Genomic DNA, 21,837 nt, shown 5'->3' with positions numbered 1-21,837 from the left:
AGGCTGGGACACAGAGCTCGGGAACGTTCACACGCCCGGGGACAACGGGACAAGGGGACCAGCCGGCGGGAGCGCAGGGCGAGCCCACACGCCGCTTAGGATTTCCTAACAGCCGCATGAAGCGTTAGAAAGGAACACGGGGAAGTAAGTTGGTCACATTCGTTTCGCTTAAGCAAATGCACCCAGAAGACCAGCATTTGACAGGCGATGGAGCGGAGACGTACACGAGACAGTTTCCCTTCCTTTCTTCATGCTAGGTTGTGCCCCTCGGTTTGCACCACCCACATTTCCGTGGCCCGCGCTGGACGGCACAGAGTTAGAAGGTAGAACGGAAGCAAAATCCGCTGAAATGAAAACCAAGGAGGATTAAGAACTTAGACTAAGCTTAAGAGTAAATGCGAAAAACTTAGGGGAGAAAACTTAAAGCAATCCTGAGAGACAAAGCAGACTGGAACAAACGGGAAACTCCCTGTTCTCGGGAAGGACCGCCAACATCGCGGAGACAGCCACTCTCCCTAAACTGATGTACAAATTGAATGCAGCACCAGTGAGGACAGCAAAAGGTCTGCTTTCTTTTTTTTTTTAAAGGGAGCTGGGTGTGTTGATACCAACGTTCACATGAGGCTATAAACATGAAAGAAGGAGCTCCTGCTGGGCCGCTTTGGTGCCGTGGGACTGGCAGCGGGACTGGAGCGCTGGTACACAGGTTTGATCCCCAGCCTGGCACAGTGGGCTAAGGATCCAGCACTGCCGCAGCTGCAGCTTAGATCGAAGCCATGGCTCGGATCTGATCCCTGGTCCGGGAACTCCATATGCCACAGGGCGGCCCCAAATGAAAGAAGGAAAAAAAAAGAATATAAACATGAAAGAAGAGTCAGGCAAACACTGAGAAAGAAAGGCTGTGAGGAGAAGAGCCTCTAAGTCATCAAAAGGCGTAGAGCCTCTAAGTAGCCGCCTCATGCTCCCGTGGCACCCAAAGAAACAGAGGGCAAGAGAACAGGACTTCCAGACCAGACCCGGGACCACAGGGGAACTCGGGGTGGGGCCGGGGCCGTCCGTAAGGTCCCTGCACCCGCAGCTGCCGGGCTGGGACAACCGGGCAACCCCTTGGAAAAAGATGACACTGGTGTCACGCATCTCACGATTCACAGGTGTCATCTCTACACGCGCGCGTCTCAGGAGCTAAGTGGGAACGTGAAGGCACACGGGCGCCAGGAGAGAGCGCGGGCGCGTCCCCGTCAACCTTGGCCTGAGGCTTTCCAACCCCCAGTTAAAGTCCAGAGGCAGGACGAGACCAGCGCACGGACCGAATAGAGGGAAAGGAAAGCTTGTGCGGGGCTGAAAAGCATCATAAACACGGTCAGAAAGCACTGACGCCCGCGAGGATGTCGCTGAAGCTCGTAACCCAGTTCAAAAGGCCGACATCCGCGATTTGCAAAGAACTCTTAAAAATGGAAGGAAAACACTAACTAAAAACCTCATTTAAAAAAGCGAAAATTTACAAAAAAGATAAAGTCCTTAAACACAGGACCTCGCTATAATTAGAAAAACATGCAAAAGAAAACTACGGAAATAAGTTCGCTTAACAGATGGGTTCCAGGCACACGTAAAGCCTGAACACAGGACGTGCAAAGCAGGTCTGGAGAGCTGGGCGGTACCAGCACACTCTGTGTGCCCGGCCCTCCAAGCCAGCGCTCCTGGGGCTACTCCTGCACTGCGCCCTCACGCCAGAGGGCACCGCGTGTGACGGCGAACCAGGGAGCCAGCGACCTAGATGGCACGCAGGGCGCGGGGCCGTTCGCCTGAGACCGTGGATGCACGGGGAGGGCCCGCAGAAGCCAGGAGGGGAGCGGCCGAAGGCAGAGCCACCTCTGACCGGCTCCCTTTCTGTGTGCACATCTGGGAAGGGAAGGAGGCCCAGCGGGGACGGGGCCACAGGGAGCAGAGGCCCTGCGGTGGGGCTGCGGTTGTCCGTGGGAGCTCAGGGACTTGACCGCAGAAAGGAGGTGCAGAAAGACACAGCCGCGTGCGGGGGACCCCCGAGCGTGTGCAGCTGAGGGCCCAGGAGCAAAGCAGCGGCACCGCGCCGAGGGCTCCCAAGGCCATTCTCCACCACGAAGCGCCTGGGCAGCGCAGAGCTGGCACAAGCCCGGGGCGTCTCACTTTGCCAGGAGGCAGGCGTGTTCCGAGAACGAGGGGGTGGAGGGGCCTCCCGCTGACTCAGTCTGGGGGCAGCAGAGCTGCAAGTGCAGGGCTCCACCCCACGGCGCAGAGGGAGAGCCCAGACCTCCTCTCGGGTGGATGATGAGAGGGATGAGAAGCACGCGGCGGAGAAGGCAAGGCCTTCCCACCGGAAGCGAGAAACACAGAATCCACTTGGCACATGACGAGGTAATAACAGTCCGGGTGAAAACTGCCCACAACCAGCAGACGAATGTTTGATAAAACGTAAGAGACCCGCCCCCACGAGACACAGTGTTAGCGAAGGTCAGAGGTCATCCTGATGGCGGGGGACCTTCTGGCGCAGCACCTGCTAACGAGCTCCTATGGTCTCCGGGGCGTTGGCACCAACATGCACAACCTGAATCTGGCTGCGATGAGACGGCACCAAACAGGCATGATTCTGAATAGTAACTGATTCTAAAAAGCAGACGGGCTGCAGAGGTCGGAGAGTGAGGAGCTGACCCGCTGAAGGAGACGAGACCTACGGCCTGCGGCCCCGCGCTGGATCCCGCGTCCGGAGAGTCAGCGTCCTCCTCCAAAGAGCGTTACAGGGCGGACGGAGAGTCAGGGGACTGGGGGGTGGGGGGAGAGACGCCCTGAGGACGGCGACGCCCGAGGACCGCTTGGGCACCGCTCCCGACTGGGCCCGCGTTTGGCAGGAGGGGCCTCGTTTTGAGGAGACGCCCACCAGGGCGGTGGAGGTCAAAGGCCCCGACCGAAGCCACTCTCACTCGGCCCAGAAAGGCCGCCCGGAGGGACAAAGCGGGTGCGGGGATGTGCGCACCCCTTTCATGCTCTCTCTTGCAGGGCTTTAGGAAGTCTGAAATCACCCCAGAGCAGCCAAACACAGCAACAAGGGCCGCGTGTCCCTCGAGGGGGGCGGGGGGAGGCCACAGAAAGCACAAGCCACGCGGCGGCCGCCCCCGCCCCCAGGCCTGCGGGGACCAGAGACACGGGCCCGGGGCGCCCCAGACGGCAGGCCGTGCCCCGCCCCGCCCCGCCCCGTATTTACCGATGGAGCTGCTGGCTCTGTCCCCCTTCTTCTTCTTGCTTTTCCTGGCCTTGCCCTTGGGCTGCGGGGAGTCGGCGGGCACCGGCTTGCTGCTGGGCGGCTGCTCGGCAGGCGCGGGCTCGGCGGGGCCCGGGCTGGACTTCTCCTCCCTGACGTGGTTCAGCGGCTTCCTGTTGTTGTTGTTGCTGTTGGCCTTCCTGTCCTCCCTCCTGTGCTCGGCCAGGGGGGTGAGGTCCAGCACTCTGGCCTTGGGCTCAGCCTGGGGCTGGGGCTGGGGCCGGGGCCGGGCCGGGGCCTCTGAGGCCCTGGGGGGCTCCACGGGCTTCCTCGCTGGCTCGCTGCAGGCCTTGCTGGCCGGCTTCAGCTTCTGCTTGCCGTTTCCCTCCCGGTGCTGGTGCATCACGTTCAGGAGGAAGGACAGCGGCTCCTGCTGCTTCCCACCGACCCCCTTCGGGAGGAGGAGCTTGGAGTCTCTGGCGTCCGCGGGGTCGCTGGCGTCCCCGTCGGCCCCAGGCCCCCGCCCCGGCCCGGGCTCTGTGTGGTCCGCGTGTCTGGAGGGGGAGCGAGATGAGGTGTCTGGGTCTTGCACTGGCTCCAGGGAGCCGTTGTGGATGTTCTCAGAGTTGGGCAAAGACTCTGTGGCTGCCTGGAAACTTCTAGCAAGCATGTCCAACTTGGGACAGTCCTTACTCGGCCTCTCCTTCTTCTTCTTCTTCACGGCCCTCAGCTTCTGAAGCTCCTGCAGCCGCTCCAACTCCTCCTCCTCCTCCCGCCGCTGCTCCTCGCGGAGGTGCAGGTGCTCCCGGGCCCGGGCCTCCGCTTCCAGCCGCGCCTTCTCCTCCAGCTGAGCATGCGAAAAGAAAAGGCACCGTAAGACAAGAGTGCTCAAAGAGGAAGACCCAACAAGAGATCAGGTCATTTAAAAAGTGAATCACAGGATAGGAATATAAACTCCAGGAGTTCCTGTCCAGGCTCAGCAGTAATGAGCCCGACTAGGATCCCTGAGGATGCGGGTTAGATCCCTGGCCTTGCTCAGTGGGTTGAGGATCCAGTATGGCCAAGAGCTGTGGTGTAGGTCGCAGACAGGGTTCAGATCCCGCGTTGCTCTGGCTGTGGTGTAGGCCGGCGGCTGTAGCTCTGATTCGACCCCTAGCCTGGGAACTTCGATATGCTGCAGGTGCAGCCCTAAAAAACAAACAAGCAAACAAACAAACAAACAAACAAAGAATATAAACTCTGAAAGGGGGTTATAATAGGCCAAAAGCTTAAAACACACTACGTCAAATCAGGCAGTTAACAGGAACTTCCTTACAGCCTGCGACCCCGCACTAGGCCCAGAAAAACAAGGTCAGAGCAGCTGCTATGCTCCTGCCTGGCCACGCATGTACTGGACGGCACCAGACTGACCAGACCGGGCAACTATGACACAGCTGCAAAGGTGCTGCTGGAACTCCCTGCAGGCTCACCTTCGCAGGTGAAGGCTGATGCTGACAGCACAAGGATCCAAAGGACAGACAAGAAAACGTGTGCTGAAACCTCAAACTTCCCTTTTCCCAACCCACCAGCTAAGACTCCCAATATATTTTCGCTAGTGTGAGAGCGCAACTGACTCCCTAAAATGGGCAACGCCGACACAAGTGGCAGGACATTAATTTTCATCTCAAGTGAAGCTTGTATTTGGTGACTTACATTCCAGGTGAATCAATGGAAAAAATTTCTTTTCCGTTTAAAAAACAAACAAAAAACCAGTAAAAGCAAGAACAGCTCCTCTGTCACCAAGCTCCCGCAGGGCTTGTGCTTGCAGGACTCTCCAGCAAAAACACTTTGCCTGGAAAATGTAAACACCCTTCCAATTCTATTTGCTAATGATGTTTCAGCAGGCGATTTTTTTTTTTTCTTTCTTTTTTGGCCACCCCACAGCATATGGAGTTCCCAGGCCAGGAATCAGATCGGAGCCACAGATGCAACCAAAAGCAAAGCTGTGGCAACGCTGGATTCCCAACCCACTGTGCTGGGCTGGGGATCGAACCTGAGTCTCAGTGCTTCTAAGATGCTACCAATCCCACTGTGCCATAGAGGGAACTCCCAGTAGGCAATATTTTTAAGAGACAATTTATCTTTTTAAAAAAACTTAAATATAAAATAAGGTTAAAGGAGTCCCCATTGTGGCTCAGCAGAAGCGAGTCTGACTAGCATCCATGAGGATGCGGGTTTGATCCCTGGCCTTGCTCAGTGGGTTAAAGATCTGGTGTTGCTGTGAGCTGTGGTGTAGGTTGCAGATGCGGCTCGGATCCCGTGTTGCTGTGGCTCTGGCGTAGGCCTGCAGCAACAGTTCTGATTCGACCCCTCTCCTGGGAACTCCCATATGCTGCGGGTGCAGCCCTAAAAAAGGACAAAAAACAAAACAAAACAAAAAAACCCACCAAAAAACCTTAACAATATGTTTTAAAAACATTTAACTTGACACTCAAGGAAAGATTTATAAAGTCCTTGCTGTTAAAAGAGAAAGCTTTTTTGGGAGTTCCCTGGTGGCTCAGTGGGTTAAGGATCTAGTGTTGTCACTGCTGTGGCGCGTGTTTGATTCCAGGTCTAGGAACTTCCAAATGCTGTGGGCTTGGGCAAAAAACCAAAACAAAACAGACAAAAAATAGTTTAAAAAATAAAAGGTTTTTTTGGAGGCAGCACCCGACAGACAAACTCCTGGAGCGGCCCCATGGGCACTGCACGCTGCTGCCCACGTGGCACAGGACGGTCACAGCGAAGGCAAAGCCAGAGGGTGCTGCCTTCACTCCAGCAACTGGCCGGGCAACAGGACACAAGGCAGGTCTGTGGGCGGCTCTGAGGAACAGGGTGAGAAGTGGGTGCCAAGGAGGATGTGCTGAGTCTGAAGGGTCCAGACCCCTGCAGGACAGAGGACAGGGGTCTGGGTGGGGGCTAGCCCTGAAAAGCACTGGGGTGAGTTCAGCAGGAAGCCTCCAGGGTCGGGACCTCCTGGGATCTCCAACATCAGAACACCTTGGGTGAAGACACTGCCCCCCACCCGTGGGACCCAGCAAATTCAGATCTGGGGCCACAGCAGTGCCCCCCCCCGCCCCCCGAGACCATCCCTGGGGCTCATCACCAGCAGCGCGGCGTGGTTAACCCGCTCAGCACGGCAACCACAACTGTCCCAGGGGCCAGACAGTGAGCTTGGGAGCAACTCGGCAGGACAAGGGGCCGGACCTCAGGTCTGTGGTGGGCAGGGCTCCTCTCTGTCTGCTGCTGTGGGGGCCTCGCCGTCTCCCAGAGCAGGCCGCCCTGAGAGCCCCAAGCCCCAACAGCCGCTCTGTGCAGAGCTAGCCTGCCTGCTGGGGCGGCCTCTGGGAGTCTGAAGCCAGGAAGACCCCGGAACCGCTCCACTGCGGGGCTCCAAGGGGCCCCCTCCGGGGGAGCGGCAGTGGTCGAGGCGGGCCTAGAGCAGACGCCGTCCCACGGCTGTCACAGCGGGAGTGAGAGGCCCACCTCCGACAGCTCAGCCTCAACGCCACTGGCGCTCTCGGGACGCAGGTCGAGCCCTGGCCTAGCCGCCCCGGGGGCTGCCCCGCCAGTCCTGGTAGACACTTGCTTTTCCGACAGCCCTGCCCTACGCTGGTGGCAACTGCTCAGGGCTGCCCACAGGGCTGGTCATCTCACTCTCGCGCCCTCGACATCAACGCCGCATGCAGGCCCTCTTCTCCAACGGCTCTGCCCAATTCTCCTCTGCCCAAGGGGGCTGCTCAGACCCAGGTCAGTCTCCGAAGCCCACAGCACCCTCCTCTGACGACCGAGGGCCCCCCTTCCCCAGGAAGAAGGTTCCTTCCACGGCCGGAGGCCCCCACGCCCAGCAGCACAGGAACAGAGGCTGGCTTTTGAGCCACCACCAAACCTGTGGCACAGACAGGGCCACCACATCCTGGAAACACACCCTAGGGTCTTCAAGCCATGTCCAGTTAAGGCTGGCCGACTCGGGCGGGCACTCCTGAGACGCTGGGCACAAGTCCCCCCGCCCTGACACCAGAGGCCTTCGGGGGCCACCAGAGCAGACGCTCCGATTACCTTTCTCTGCTTGTGCCTCGCGCGCTTGGCCGCCCGGGTGCTGCTCACGGGCTTGGTCTCTGAGCTGTTGATGAACTGCAGCAGGTCTTCCACCCGTCGGTGGTCAACCACGCTCTCCCTTTCCGAGAGCTGGTCCGCTTTCTTAGGCTGCTCCTCCTTCCTCTTGGTCAGCCGCAAGCGAAGCTTCTCCCTCATTTCTGCATAATTTCTACTTGTTGGTGCAGCTGGAGGCTAAGACAATTAAATGAAAACATAACTAAACGGAACCTCAAGTGTGAATGATGTTCGAAATAACACATTTCAGACTCTAACATTAAAAATTTGTTTTTTATCACTCAAATAACTTGTGTTCATCACGGAAGATAACTAAATAAAAGAAACCAATGGCAGGAAAAAGGACACATCACCAAGTTACCCAAAGGCAGGATTCCAGCACAGACCCATCAAGCTTTAGAAACAGCCACAGAAAGTCTGCCAGAGCGTGTACAACTATGCACACAAATGGTTTTTTTGTTTGTTTTTGCTTTTGTTTGCTTTTTAGGGCTGCACTGTGGCATAAGGAGAGGAACCAATTGGAGCTACAGCTGCCCACCTATGCCAGAGCCACAGCAACACAGGATCCGAGCCGCGTCTGCAACCTACACCACAGCTCACGGCAATGCTGGATCCTTAACCCACTGAGCAAGGCCAGGGATCGAACCCACAACCTCATGGTTCCTAGTCGGATTCGTTTCTACTGAGCCACCTCAGGAACTCCCTCACCCAACCATTTTAATCACAAACAAATGCAAAACTGCAGTGACACCCTTTTAACTAAGCCTTGGACAAAATTTTTCATTGTTTCTTTAGAGCAAGTACAACCTGGAAGTGAAACTGCTGCTTTATCTTTTTTTGTCTTTTTAGGGCCACACCCGCAGCACATGGAAGTTCCCAGGCTAGGGGTTGAATCAGAGCTGCAGCTGTTGGCCTACACCACAGCCACAGCAACAGAGGATCCGAGCCGCGTCTGCGACCTACACCCCAGCTCAAGGCAAAGTGGGATCCTTAACCCACTGAGCGAGGCCAGGACTTGAACCTGCGTCCTCATGGATGCTAGTCAGGTTCATTACCGCTGAGCCATGGCGGGAACTCCCTAGAGTGTACCATGACTTGAACTACGCTGCAAATGAAGCTTCGCCACAGCGTGGCCCTGAATGCAACGGGGTGGGCTGTTCCTGCAGAGGAGCCGCAGGCACTTACCCCGCCGTGCCCGAAGAACTCACAGTAGCAGCAGTCGCAGTACTTGCCCTCCTTCTGGTTGGTGGAGGTGGAGGTGCTGGAGCTGTGCTCGGAGCAGCTGTCCTCGTCCGCGCTCTCGTCCCCGTCATCCTGCTGCGGGTCATAGACGCCGTTCTCGCAACGGTGCCCTTCACAGTCGGGGTCGCTGCAAAACCACGCAGGGCTGTCAGCCCGCGGCCTGCCCCTCGAGGGCTGTGAGCACGGCCAGTGGACAAGCCTGCTCCTTCCGGCCAGCTTGGCCCACGCCGAGAGCAAGGCGCGGGGGTGCGTGGCCGGGGAGGGGCTCATCGGGACACCCGTGCTCTCCCTGCCCCTCCCAACGCCGCTTGGTCCTGGGCCGGGGACGGCACCTTCAGAGGGGACAGCAACCTCCTTTTAGGAAAGCTGTTGAGGAGTTCCCATCGTGGCTCAGCGGAAACGAACCCGACTGGCATCCACGAGGAGGCAGGTTCGATCCCTGGCCTGCTGGGAGGGTGGGGGATCCGGCGTTGCCGTGAGCTGGGGTGTCAGTGGCAGACGCGGCTTGCATCTGGCGTGGCTGTGGCTGTGGTGGAGGCCGGCGGCTGTGGCTCTGATTGGACCCCTAGCCTGGGAACCTCCATATGCCACAGGTGCGGCCCTAAAAAGCAAAAAGAAGGCTGTCGAGTGTCTGCTGTACTCATCTTTGCTTGATATACACCTTCTCAAAACACAGCTTAAAAACACGCGAGGCCCACCTGACAGTGCCAGTGGGCAGGCGGCAGCCTGCGCCCCGACCCCTCCCCGCCCCCCTGGGGGTCAGAGCTTCAGGGCTGGTGGGCGCGGCGCCAGGGCCCGGCTCACTCACCTGCAGACGCTCGGCGGCGCGCTCACGGAGCCGTCTGTGGTCGGGGGCGGTGGGGCGAGGGGAGCAGAACAGAAGCTCTTGCGAGATTCCACGAACCCAGGAGAGGGGGTGGCGGTTTTGGGGAAGGACGGGGCTGAGAGGTTTGCCAGGTGAGGCGTGGAGGCCGGCGAGAGGGCGGCAGGAGTGAGAGCGGGGAGTGGGGCCAGGCCCGTGGGGCTGTTCCTCGGGGCGGCCGGCACCCCGTGCCTGTGGTCCTCCTTGCCGACGCCGACGCCGTGGAAGGCCTCACCTGCATTCAGAGACAGAGCGTCACCGCCAGCGGCCCAGGCCAGGCAGTCACGCATCTTGCAGTTAAATCTTTCTTTCCTTTCTTCTTCTTCTTTTTTTTTTTGTGTCTTTTTGCCATTTCTTGGGCCGCTGCTGCGGCATATGGAGGTTCCCGGGCTAGGGGTTGAATCGGAGCTGTAGCCGCCAGCCTACGCCAGAGCCACAGCAACGCGGGATCCAAGCCTCGTCTGCAACCTACACCACAGCTCACGGCAACGCCAGAACCTTGACCCACTGAGCAAGAGCAGGGATCGAACCCGTAACCTCATGGTTCCTAGTCGGATTCGTTAGCCACTGAGCCATGACGGGAACTTCTAAATCTTTCTTTTTTTTAAAAACTTCTGGCCTGAAAAACGTTCCATCTATAGACAGCTGGAAGGAACAGTACCGAGCCTGCGGCAGGCCCGTCACCTGGCTCCATCAGCCCTGTGTGTTCTGTCACAGCCACTGGGCGCCTCTCGCTCACGCCACCTTCGTGCAGCTCACCCTCTGGAACAAGCTGCCCTCCAGCCTCAGCACCTCAGCACAGACTCAGAACACGCGGCTTCTGCCGAGCAACCCCAATCCCGACGTGAGACAACCACCGCCGGCCTGAGGTCCCGGTGCCCCTGCCGTGGCTTCGCCCCCAACCCAGCCTCCCAGAGAGGCTTTCCCGCCACAACACCGACACTTGCGGAGTCGAGGCTGGCTGGCGTTACAGCCTCATGTGAGGCTTGGCTGAGATGTGGTTTCCGTTTTAGCTGAAGTTTAGGTCTAGTTTTCGGCAGGAATCCTGCAAAGCTTGTGCTGGATCTTCCCGTGTGGCTGCACAGGAGGCGCCTGCCGTGTCGGGCCGTCGGTGAGACCGACTCTGATGCGTGCTCGGGGGCGGCCGGCGCCTTCTCTTCCCTCTGCCACCTGAGGGGCCCTGGGCGCTGCTCCCAGACCCTGGGGCCGCTACATCCCCAGACAGACAGCCAAGGTTCCAACACCCGCCGAGGATGCTCACCTGGGCACCGTCTACCTGTGTGGTCCTTGCACACGACGCGCAGAGCCCCCACCCTGCCCTCCTGAGTGTCTCGAGGGCTTCCTGACGCCCCGGGTGCTGGGGCCGGGCCCATCGCTCCTGTCCCAGCCCGCCCAAGGAGGCCTCTGGGAGGCAGCCCCCATGCCCTCTGACACCCGCCGCTGGCCTCTGATGCCTCCCTGCTCTGAAGCCCTTCCCGTGCTCGCATGAGAGGGGGAGCGATGCCGCCTCCGTGCCAGTGATTTGCGCAGCAGCAGGGGCTGCGTCTCGGGCTGGCAGCAGCCCCACCAGCTCACTCCGTGAGGCTTCTGCTTTCTGATGACTAAACACTCTTGCACACGTTAGAAAACAAGAGCCTCTTCCTATCAGAGAACCAGCCATGGGAGAGGAGAGGCAGGGCGCAGGTGGAGAAGCCCTGGCGGGAGCCAGGGCGACAGTGCCAGGGGATGTGCTCTCTGGGCGAGCACGCCTGTGGCTGTTGATTACAGGGACGTCCCCGGCCAGGCCAAGGGAGCGGGGACCAGGACGATGCTGCGGAAGCAGCAGCAGGCCCGCAGAGCCGGCCCAGGGCCCCCGCCGGCCGAGGGCCTTACCTAGGGAAGGAGGCCTCTTGGACGACACTCTGAACTGGCTGTTGCTCGACTGCACCGTGGTGGCTGTGCAGGACACGGAGGAGGTGGCTGACGAGGTGGCCATCACAACCTTGTTCGCGTCCATGAAAGCGTCTTGGAAATTGTACAAACATTTCTTTTTCGCAGCGTTTTTTTTCTCTTTACTATCCGAAACTGCAGGTATTTCATTGCTAGATGGAGGTGGAAGAGCTTCAGGTCTTGTTTCTGAGAGTGTTGGCCCTAATATGTCATTCCCTTCAGAGAAGAACAGGAGAATTAAGGCTTCTAAAAGAAATCGAATTAGCTACAACCTCAAGGACCCCTGCTACTGAAGCTGGGACTCCACCGGGACGGTGTCGCTTTGCACTTATGAGGAAACGCCCGTGCCGGGCGCTTTCCAGAGGGCGCTTCCCCTACTGTCGTGAGACTACTTTCTTAGCACCATCATTCCCATCTTAGAGATGAAACGCTTTCCAAGCACAGACCAGACGCCCAGTGTAGCTCGCTGTTCTGCGCGTAAGCGGGGCGGGCTGCGGGGCCACCAGGGGCCCTGACCACACCAAGGCAGACGAGGAGAGGGACCGGCCCTCTCCAGGTGTGCCCTGCCCCGCTACTCAACACACAGTGGTGCCTCCAGTTGAGGGACAGAGCCCATGCACGCGGGCCAAGCAAGCAGGGGAAAGGAACACACATCAGAGTCAAGCTGCGCCACCCGCTGCACCGGGCTGAGGTCTGGCTGTCGCCACTGCGGAGAACCAAGGGCTGAACAGCGAGCGAACCCTGGAGACCAGGCTCAACAGCACCAGGGCGGGCAGACCCTGCGTCCACAGCCCCTGGAGCCTCGCTCCGCTCAGGTGGTGCAGCAGGACTGGACGGGTGGCAGACGTGGGGGGCCGAGGGGGGTGGAGGGGGAGGGGAGCAGCAGCCTGGGTCCCGCTGGGGAGCTACGGCAATGGACGTGGCAATCCACTCAGCTCGGACCCTCGGAAACTTGAAGAACGTTTTAACAAGTTCCTTACCAGAAACTGTATCTGGCAAGAAAGTGCCAGGGTTCCAGTTCTTATCATTCATCACTTCTGATCCCCAAAGACTTATAAATTTAGAACTATTCCACTCTGGAGTGTTCCCAAAACAGCTCGGATAAATATGATCTTGAAGAGACGCACTGAATACCTGATGTTTATTTGTGTGACTCTGAACAGGTGCTGGCGGTAAAGCCTACAAAAAGAAACGTTCTCATCAGTTATCAAAATTAATATTCTGTTAACCTATGTAGTTCAGCTACAGACAGACAAGTCGTCACTGGACCCTCGTGGGAGGCGCTGCCATGAACAGGTGTCCTGGTTGAACGCACCTTGCTGAGCGCTTCTGCCACTGCTTACGAGGCTGCACGCAGGGAGGGGGCACATTTGAATCCGATGTAGATCTTATTTTTTATTTTTTTGGGGGGGGGGCTGCACTTGCGGCATGTGGAAGTTCCCAGGCCAGGGGTCGAAGCGGAGCTGCGGATCTGGCACAGCGGGCCTATCCCACAGCTAGAGCAACACCAGACCTGAGCTGCCTACGCTGCGGCTCACAGCAATGCTGGGTCCTTTAACCCACTGGGTGAGGCCAGGAATCAAACCTACATTCTCACAGACACTAGTCGGGTTTTTAAACCACTGAGCCACAAAGGGAATTCCTGAACCAGATGTAGATTTTTTTTGTCTTTCTGCCTTTTCTAGAGCCACTCCCGTGGCATATGGAGGCTCCCAGGCTAGAGGTCTCATCGGAGCTGTAGCCTACACCACAGCCACAGCAACGTGGAATCTGAGCCACATCTGCAACCTACGCCACAGCTCACGGCAAAGCCGGATCCTTTTTTTTTTGTCTTTTTGCCTTTTCTAGGGCTGCTCCCGTGGCATATGGAGGTTCCCGGGCCAGGGGTCCAATCCACAGCCACAGCAACGCTGGATCCGAGCCACATCTGCAACCTACACCACAGCTCACGGCAACGCCGGATCCTTAACCCACTGAGCGAGGCCAGGGATCGAACCTGCAACCTCATGGTTCCTAGTCGAATTCGTTAACCACTGAGCCACAACGGGAACTCCCAGATGTAGATTTTATCCTCAGGGAGTGTATCAAACTTTAGACGACTCAGGAACTCCCTAGACACACTGGAACGAGGCCCATTTGTGTGAGGTCGGTTCTTAAGGCTTATTCTCACCTGACATTTAAAAAATGGTGACCGCTGAGGCTGTTCCCTCACACGTGTGCGAAGCTTCGCACGTGTGTGAAGCACAGTGTGCGTGTGAAGAAAGGTGGCCCTCGTGCTGGGCACCAAACCCTCACCGGGGCGCAGAGCCTCCTCCGCGCTCCCCGCACACGCCGGGCGTCCTCAGCCTCGCGCCCGAGGTCCCCGTCTCGCAGCCCCTGCCCTTGTACCTCCCGAGGGCCCTTCCCCTCCCGCGCAGGCTGTGCCAGGGTGCCCGGGGCCCTGACGCAAAGCCCGGGTCCTGCCCTCAGCCCAGCCGGGCCCTCCTTCCTGCTCACGACCCGGTCACCCAGTCTCCTCCTGGTCCTCAGACGCCGGGCCACTTCCTGACCCAGGACTTGGCTCACATGCGTCCACTTTCTAGAACGTCCTACCCTCAGCTCACAACCCTGCAGACCTGCTGCTCCTCCTGACCACGGCCCGGATGTCGCGTCCTCACAGAAGCCACAGCTGGGGTTTGCTCTCGCCACCCAACACCCAAGGCCACGGGGGCCTTCCCACGGGACACACGGAAGCCCGACGTCTTCCCGCGCAGCACGTCCCCAGTCACCGCTCAGCCGACGCTTAACCCAGCGGTTTCATGTCTGCCCCGCCCTAGCTGCTTCGGCCGCACCATCGGGACCCCGGCCCGGCTGCCCCCAGCACCCAGCCCCCCGCAGGTGCCTGGCCCGGGCCCCACTGGAGGGGCTGCAGCTGTGCTGGGCGCAGCCTCTGGGACACGGCCCGGCAGCGGGTGCCGGCCACTCGCAGCAAGGATTCCCAGGGGCAGGCGATGGTTCGGCAGGACCCTGGGGGCCTGGCCGGGGCACGGGAGCGAAGGACCCCAGCTGGGGGACAACCGTGCACAAGCTGACGGCGCAGCAGCCGCAGCAGGGACAGCTCCACGTGACCTCCGTCCGGACGGGGCCAGGAGCCGCAGCAGCAGCGCCAGACGGCCGGGTCGGCGGACGGGAAGAGGCATCTGCGGCTCACGGCGCAGGGCCAGAGGGCGAGGAAGACACAGGGAGCAGTCAGTGAGGGACGGGGAGGCGGGGACAGCTCTGGAGCTGCCCAGGGACGCCCGAGCCTGCGACTGCATGGGGCCAGCTCTGAGGCCTCAGGCTCCCGCCCCGGGAGGCTGGTCAGGGCCGGAGCTGCGTGGGAACTCGCGTCCTTCGCAGCCTTCCGGCCGCCCGCCCAGTCTGGGGTTCAGATGCTGGCTCTTCCTCCACTGGCTGTGCGACCTCAGGCAAAGCACTCAGGCTTCTTGCGCTTTGGTTTTCTCATCTGTTACTTGGAAGGGACCCCCCACCAGCGCACGTCATGTGCTCAGTGCCTGGCCCCGAGGGAGCACTTGGTGAGCGCCAGCCAAGCTCGGTGTCCCCAGACACACAGCAGCCCCCGGCTCCAGGCTACACCGCCTGCCCCCAGCGCAGGGGCAGGGAGTCACCCCAGCAGGTGGCCGAGCGCCCGCTGACCCTGGATGGGCTCAGGGAGCCACGGGTAGAGGGCGGAGCGGAGCAGGTGGTCAGGACACCGGTCCTCCCTGGGCAGCGTCACTCTGTGCCTGCGCTTCCCGCTGGGCGGGTCACTGTATTCGGAGGCGTCAGGTTGGTTGTCCTCCCTTTGGACGGGGGTCTCTGAACACCGGGACTGGGGGTAACGTTTAAACATCCTCCCAGCATGTGGCATGACGCCTGGCACGCCCTGGGTGCGGAATAAACGCTCAGCGGCTTAACTCGCGGAGAGAAGGCCGCCGACGGTGAGGCTGTTGTGCTGGAGGCAGGGGGCGAGCAGGTCGCCGCCCGCCACCTCTCTCCTGCAGACGGAGGCCCAGGCGCAGAGCCCGCGCGGGGGCCGAACGCGCTGCGCCGGCAGGACGGCTTCTGCACCCCAACCACCTCCACAGCGAGTTTCCTTCAGAAGAACACGGCAGCTGCCCGCCAGACCGTCCGGGGGCCCTGCCGCCCCAAGTACACCTATCGGCTGAGCACAGCGAGTCTCCCCGACGTGTGCGGATGCCGTTAACTCACACCCGAGGTCACTCGACACGCGGCCGCAGCGAACAGAGCTGGCAATTTTCTCCTCTTCCGCGGCAAGTGACTCGCGGGAAAGCCAAACTGCTGCAACAGAAGCTGCGACGCGCACATGACCTGGAGCCCTTGCCAAGCGCGGCTCTGAGGCCTCGCAGGAGCCTGCCTCGCACCCGGCACAACAGGCCAGGCGCCACGGACACGGGGCGCGAGGGCAGGAGACCGAGCCTCGGAAGGCGGGCGGCAGGGGCGGCCGAGGCTGCGCGTTCCAGCGAGAGGGACCCAGACCGCGAGGACGAGCCGGGCCCCTCGGCACATCTTCCGGCTAAGCCCCTCCTCTCCTGCCAGAGAGGCCGCAGGGCCAGAGCGCCGCCTCCGTTTCCCTCTTTCTCAGGTCAGGAGAACTGCACTCGGCCCCCGAAACAGAACACAGATCCGAGGGCTCAACAGGACCCCAAAGGGCAGTCTACGCACGTCTCCTGTTTCCATCCAGCTTTCCCCCCTCCAATTCCAGCGGAAGGTCCTCCTGTACCGTGTCGAACTTGCCGAGAGCTCCTGCGGCGCCTGAGCGCGGGCAAGACCGGGGGGCGGGGGGGGGCGGTGACAGGGGCACAGGTCCAGAGCCACGGGCAGCCGCATCCCCAGGCGCCCGGGACACTCTGGCGGCTCCCGACGTCCCTCCTGAGCCTGCGGAGACGCCCGGGCTCCCCCCACCTCCACCCCCGGTCCTGCCCAGCGTGGCCACTGCTTCGGAAGACATTTTTCCGACGGAACGGACACAGGATTTCCAGCCGGCACCTTGGGCCACAGGTGACAGGCGAGGCCCCTGCTCCTCTTTAAGGCCTGAGCGCGCCCTCCGCTTGGGTCTCGTTCACCGAGGGGAGACACCGCACTCCACGCCCAGACGAGGGGCACCGAACACCTGTGTGACCAGCCTCCGAGCTACAGACGAAGCGAGGGACCCCCCTTCCCAAGCGCTGAGAGGAACATGATGGGAACACGGCCCTGTGGTGCCGGTGTCGGGAGGGACGGCTGCCCGCCCGTCCGCCTGCCCGCGGGCGCACGCGCCATCGTCACACAGTGGGGGACGGAGCAGTGGTCCCAGAGGGGGCCCAGGGCCCTGCTGGCACCTTCACACCTGCAGATGGACACCCTCCTGCGGAAGCACGCGGGTCTGCACAGAGTGAGCTGAACAAGGCCTGATCTCAGAGTAAAGGTTTCACTCACACACAGGGTCACTATGTGACATGGAAGAAAAAGAGAGCAAGGAGCAAGAGAATAAAAACGTTTGACATATCTGAAAAAAATGACAGCTCAGACCTGAGACTCAGAGGCGGCATGGAGAACTCAACGTCGGAAGGCAGGATAGACACAATGAGAGACTCGCCCTGCTGGAAGACCGAGTCAAGAGACGTTCTCGGAACAGACGGAGCAACAGGGAGCCGAGCGTCTGGTCCCAAGAGTGGAGGGTCACAGGGGACGGCGGCAAAGGGGGTGAGAAGGGGGGCGGGCTGAGAGCCGCACACAGAGAATTCAAAGCCACCAACAGGCCCAGGGCTCTGACGGGGAGAGTCGCGACATCCAAGGACAAACAGGTGAGCGAGCAGCGCGAGCCTGAGAAAGAACCAGAAAGGAAAGCTAGAAATAAAACCCTGTGGAGAAACCAAGATTCAGTAAGCTGGACACAGCCAGGCAAAGAACCAGTCCGCTTCAAGCTGTGTCAAGAGAGACGGCAAAGCAACATGCAGAAGAAAGAATTTAAACACACCCCGAAACCGCCACCACCAATGACCGAACGAACCAAACAAAACAAACTGTCAAAGAACCGACAACAGCTGAGACTGGGCCAACGCCAACGACAGGTACCAAACCACCACGAAGAAAGCTTGGAAACACCACACAGAACAGAGCCCCCAAATCTACATCTAGGCCTAAAACAGTCAAGCTGCACAAACCCAGGGACAGAGAGAAAATCCCGGAAGCACGGCTGGGGACCAACCCCATCCCAGGGAACGGGCTGTGTGGCCTTGGAGGCCGGCGCGGCGGCAGCGTGGCAGCTGCAAACGAGGAAGGAGGGGCAAGCGGGGTGTCGGCGCTGCAAGGACGAGCCGCCGCCCTCGACCTCTGCCTCCAGCGCGGTTCTCCTCAGGAGCGAAGGAGAACCAAAAACTTGGTCAGACAAGCACAGCCTGAGGGAGCGCATCGCCAGCAGAGCTGCCCGGCGGGAGCCGCCAGGGATGTGCTTCGGGCAGAAGCACGGGCACACGGGCCAGAAACCCGGCTCGACACAAAGTCAGCAGCGCTGGAGGAGGAGCAGGTGCAAAAGGAAAACGGAATCTCGAATTTCTCGCACCAACTGGTCTAGAGGAGGCTTTGTTTGAGTAACAACAACGCACGGGGCGACTAACCCCCGGATAAGTGAAAGCGCTGGCAGCAGTGTCACAGCGATGGGACCGGGAACAAGCCCCAGGCCGTCTGAAGAGCAGTGCTGTCTGCAGGGGACTTAAGATTAGCGGAGACACATGTTCTAACACAGCTGCTAAAACGGAAAAAAGAAAGAAAGAAAGAAAGAAAGAAAGGGCATAATTGATATGCTGAGAGGAGATAAAATGGAATCAGAAAAGGCTTGACTAGAAGTGGAGAAGGCAGGGAGTTCCCGCTGTGGCTCAGTGGAAGCAAATCTGACTGGCATCCAGGAGGACAGAGGTTGGATCCCTGGCCGCGCTCAGTGGGTTGAGGATCCGGTGTTGCCGTGAGCTGGGGTGTAGGTGGCAGATGTAGCTTGGACCCTGCCTTGCTGTGGCTGTGGAGGAAGCCGGCAGCTACAGCTCCGATTGGCCCCCTAGCCTGGGAACTTCCCTATGCCACAGGTTCAGCCCTAAAAGCAAAATCAATCAATGGATCAATCAGGCATTGAAGACATCTAAAGGGAGAACAGTCTTCAAGTTTTTCTAATTTCAAGAAAAGAAATTTTAACAGTACTCATTCCAAACACATTAAGTACTGAATATTTACCCATGGCGGCAAAGCATGAATTAAAAGAATTACCACGACAGTGACATAAGGTCTCCAAGGCAACAACTGCCACTTAACCAGAGCAGAAATCCCAAAGGGCCTGACCACCCAGAAACGGAGGCAGGGCGGGGAGCCTCGCGGGCAGGGCTGCCCCCGGCCCAGGGCTGGGAAGCTTTGGAACACCACACGACCAGTGCTGGCCAACGGGAGGCGCCTGCCTGGAGCTGAAATCAGGCTTCACCCCAACAGCCTGCTCGTTCCCCGGAAGGTGCTCCTACCGACGCCTGTGGGGCTGCGACCACTGCGTTTAGGCGCAGACACCGGACTCACCGAGTCCGACCAACGCATTGCAAACGAATCCGGCAAAGCCTGGTCAATGACGAGGCAAGACTGGCTAGAGAAACAGGCACTTTCATACCAAGTGCAAATGAAGAATTTTGTCAGATGCACCTCGTTTTTCCAAATGCCAACAGCATCTGGCCGGTGTATTTTAAACGCGTTAGTGAACCGTCTCGACATTCGCTGTGAAGTGCTTGGAGCGCAGCTCAAGGGCTTGCCCTCTGTATCTGCCCTTCCCTCTGCGAGTCGCTCCCATCCGCCTGGCAGAGTAGAGCTTCACGGGCGTCAAAGGAGCAACTTGCACACAGCCGACGCTCCCCCGAGGGCCTCCTTCACCCTCCACAGACCCCTGGAGCATCGGAGGAAAGGCCGAAAGGCGGAAAGTCCGCTTCCACGCCGGTGCCCCGAGAGCTTTGGGAAGAGTCGACTGCACTACTTCACCACAAGATTTAAGGAACTCATTCTTTTTTTAACATTTTTGTCTTTTTAGGGCCTCACTGGAGGCACACGGAGGTTCCCAGGCTAGAGGTCCACTCGGAGCTACAGCCGCCGGCCTGCACCACAGCCACGGCCTCGCCCGATCCGAGCCATGTCTGTGACGCGCAGCACAGCGCAGGGCAGCCGGGTCCTTAACCCACGGAGCGAGGCCAGGGACTGAACCCGTGTCCCCACGGATACAGTCGGGTTCGTTAACTGCTGCGCCACGATGGGAACTCCTAGGAGCTAATTCCTGAATAGCTTCTACCAGCAAGAAAAGTATGAGAGAACATCACACCCTCTTCTGAGGTGGCTCTCCGGGGACCGGGGAGGAGGCTCCACTGAGGGAGGACGGGGAGCAGCTTCCCGCCTCGTTCGCCAGCTCGCCCGCGGGACCGGGGCTGGGAGAACGGGCAGAGCATGACGGCGGCCGGGCCCTGGACGCCACCCGAACAGGCTGCGCTAAACCCCTCCAGGAACAAAGGGACCGCTGTGGGCTCGGGGAGCACCAGTGCCTCTAGCACAACTTGAGCACAAATTTGAGCGGTCGCCAAGCACTTACTGTGACGGAACATCACACGCTGATTCTATCCTGCTATAAACCAGGGGCTGTGACTCTCCCAACCTGCCCCCGCCTGGCAACCAGGCAGCCAGCCCCGGTCCAGGGCAGCAGGCCCACACCCCCCGCCAAGCTCGCCCTTGTCTCCCGGTTGAGGGTCCCCGCTTTAAGTGAGGGATCAGTAGAATGTGGGGACACTTCTGCTTTTGACTGACGAGAACTACTACGAGCCAGAATAACGGATTAAAAAAGGAAAGATTTATGATAAGCGTCAATAAAGGCAAGTTCGAAATTGCTCGGGGGGCAAAGCCGCGGGAAGGACGGGGAGGGAAACCAACGCGAAGTCCAGGCAAAGCCTGAGTTTCCCGGAGGAGACCCGGCCCCTCCCGCACGGCCGCTGAGCTCCCCGCGTCGGCCGGCCTCCGACCGACCCGCCCTCAGTCCGCACCCAGCAGTCATTTCGGACCCTGGCGAGCCGGCCAGAGTCAGGACAGCCTGTGAGAGACTCAAATCATTTCACCCACCGCACGTAAGAAAAAGTCCACGCGTAGAGAACGGACCCGGTGTCCGGGCGGACGCAGCGTGCGCAGGCAGCCCTGAGGACGCCCTGGCCCCCGACGTGACCTGGAGGACCCCGCATACGGGTGAATTCTGAGATGACCCGAGACTGCTTTTCCAAGTGCAAAGGTTCAGAAGCCCGCGAGTTGAAGGGGTCGCGGGGAAAGGAAACATCTGCTGACCTTCGGCGCGAGACAGGACGCGGTCCCACGCGAGCCGCCAGGTCTCCGGGGCGGGGGGGGCGGGGGGGTGTTTAAGCTGAGCCGCGGGGCGCGCTCCGGCCCTTCTGCCCGACTCACCTTGCTGTGCGCGAAGGGGGGCGCCGTGTACAAGGTGGGGTGGATGAGGGGGCGAGGCAGGTGCGGGACCGCGTGCAAGGGCACGTGTCCGTGGATGTGGGGGTAGAGATGCAGAGCGGGGTGTGTGGGCTTCTCGGGGCTCAGAAACTGGTGGCCAGGAGGAAGGGCTCCAGCGGTCATCGCTGCCGGCGGCGACCCCGACGCCTCCTGCTTGCAAACGTGACACTCGCACGCGTTTGGAGCTTGTTCCGCCTTCAAGGAAAGAGAAAAGAAAGTATTCAGCACATGAGTGGTTGGCTGTCAGGGAAACAGAGCATGGCACGGACTGCATCGGCCAGCCCCACAGCAGAGAGAAAGGCCGGGGGGCCCGTCCTGACACCCCAGGCTGACAGGTCCCTCCTCGCGGGGTGAACGAGGGCCCCCAGGACCGGGACTGAAGAGACCTGAAAAGCGAGGGGATGTGCCCTCACCCCAGCTGGGTTTCTGCCGAGGCGGCAGCCACGCCCGCCTGCACCCTGCGCCCGAGGGGCCCGGGCAGGGGGCTGGCAAGACGGCAGAGTGGCGGGGGAGCTGGGCCAAGGACAAGACCGCCGCGCCCTGCTCCGCCGGGCTCACACTGCTCAGCAGACGGCTACAGGGAGACTCTTCAAAATGCACCAGAGCTGGGGCTTCGGCTAAGGTGGAATAAAGCCGTCCGACTCCTCTCCCTCAAAACAAGCGTAAAACCGAACACAACTGTCAAAGGCAATCGTTTTGAGGCTCTGGAAATCAACCAAAGGAAAAAAACAAATTGAGAAGCGTTTACGCATGCAAATCTGCCACAACTTTCGGTAAGAACAGAAGGCGTCTAGCCTTCCTGCCTGGGGCTCTTCCTACTCCCAGCTTCCCACACCCTTAAAAAACTAAGCCTAAAGAATCAACAGCAGAATTAAGAAAGTGTGCCACAAACCCTGATGGACACAAA

General features: G+C 59.7%; 1 protein-coding gene across 7 annotated transcripts in view; it reads right to left on the bottom strand.

Annotated features, from left to right (window-relative positions):
* The window catches only part of FAM193A (family with sequence similarity 193 member A), a 136,354-nt gene that overhangs the window by 11,709 nt on the left and 102,808 nt on the right, over nucleotides 1–21,837 (bottom strand). For all 7 annotated transcript variants that reach the window (XM_021100934.2, XM_084971281.1, XM_084971280.1 and 4 more), the window contains 7 exons: nucleotides 20,874–21,125; nucleotides 12,377–12,575; nucleotides 11,340–11,612; nucleotides 9,414–9,702; nucleotides 8,549–8,732; nucleotides 7,310–7,540; nucleotides 3,236–4,079 (listed from right to left, as the gene is read on the bottom strand). In XM_021100934.2, coding sequence (XP_020956593.2) covers nucleotides 3,236–4,079; nucleotides 7,310–7,540; nucleotides 8,549–8,732; nucleotides 9,414–9,702; nucleotides 11,340–11,612; nucleotides 12,377–12,575; nucleotides 20,874–21,125 — 2,272 coding nt within the window. The remainder of the gene's footprint in view (nucleotides 1–3,235; nucleotides 4,080–7,309; nucleotides 7,541–8,548; nucleotides 8,733–9,413; nucleotides 9,703–11,339; nucleotides 11,613–12,376; nucleotides 12,576–20,873; nucleotides 21,126–21,837) is intronic.

This window comes from Sus scrofa, chromosome 8 (genome assembly GCF_054392235.1).
Source record: "Sus scrofa isolate SSC_HxYL_T2T_F1_AM1 chromosome 8, Sscrofa_HxYL_maternal_Yorkshire_Landrace_v2.0, whole genome shotgun sequence".
NCBI lineage: Eukaryota > Metazoa > Chordata > Mammalia > Artiodactyla > Suidae > Sus > Sus scrofa.
Note: the sequence above shows the minus strand (reverse complement) of the source record. Positions and strands in the feature narration are given on the sequence as shown.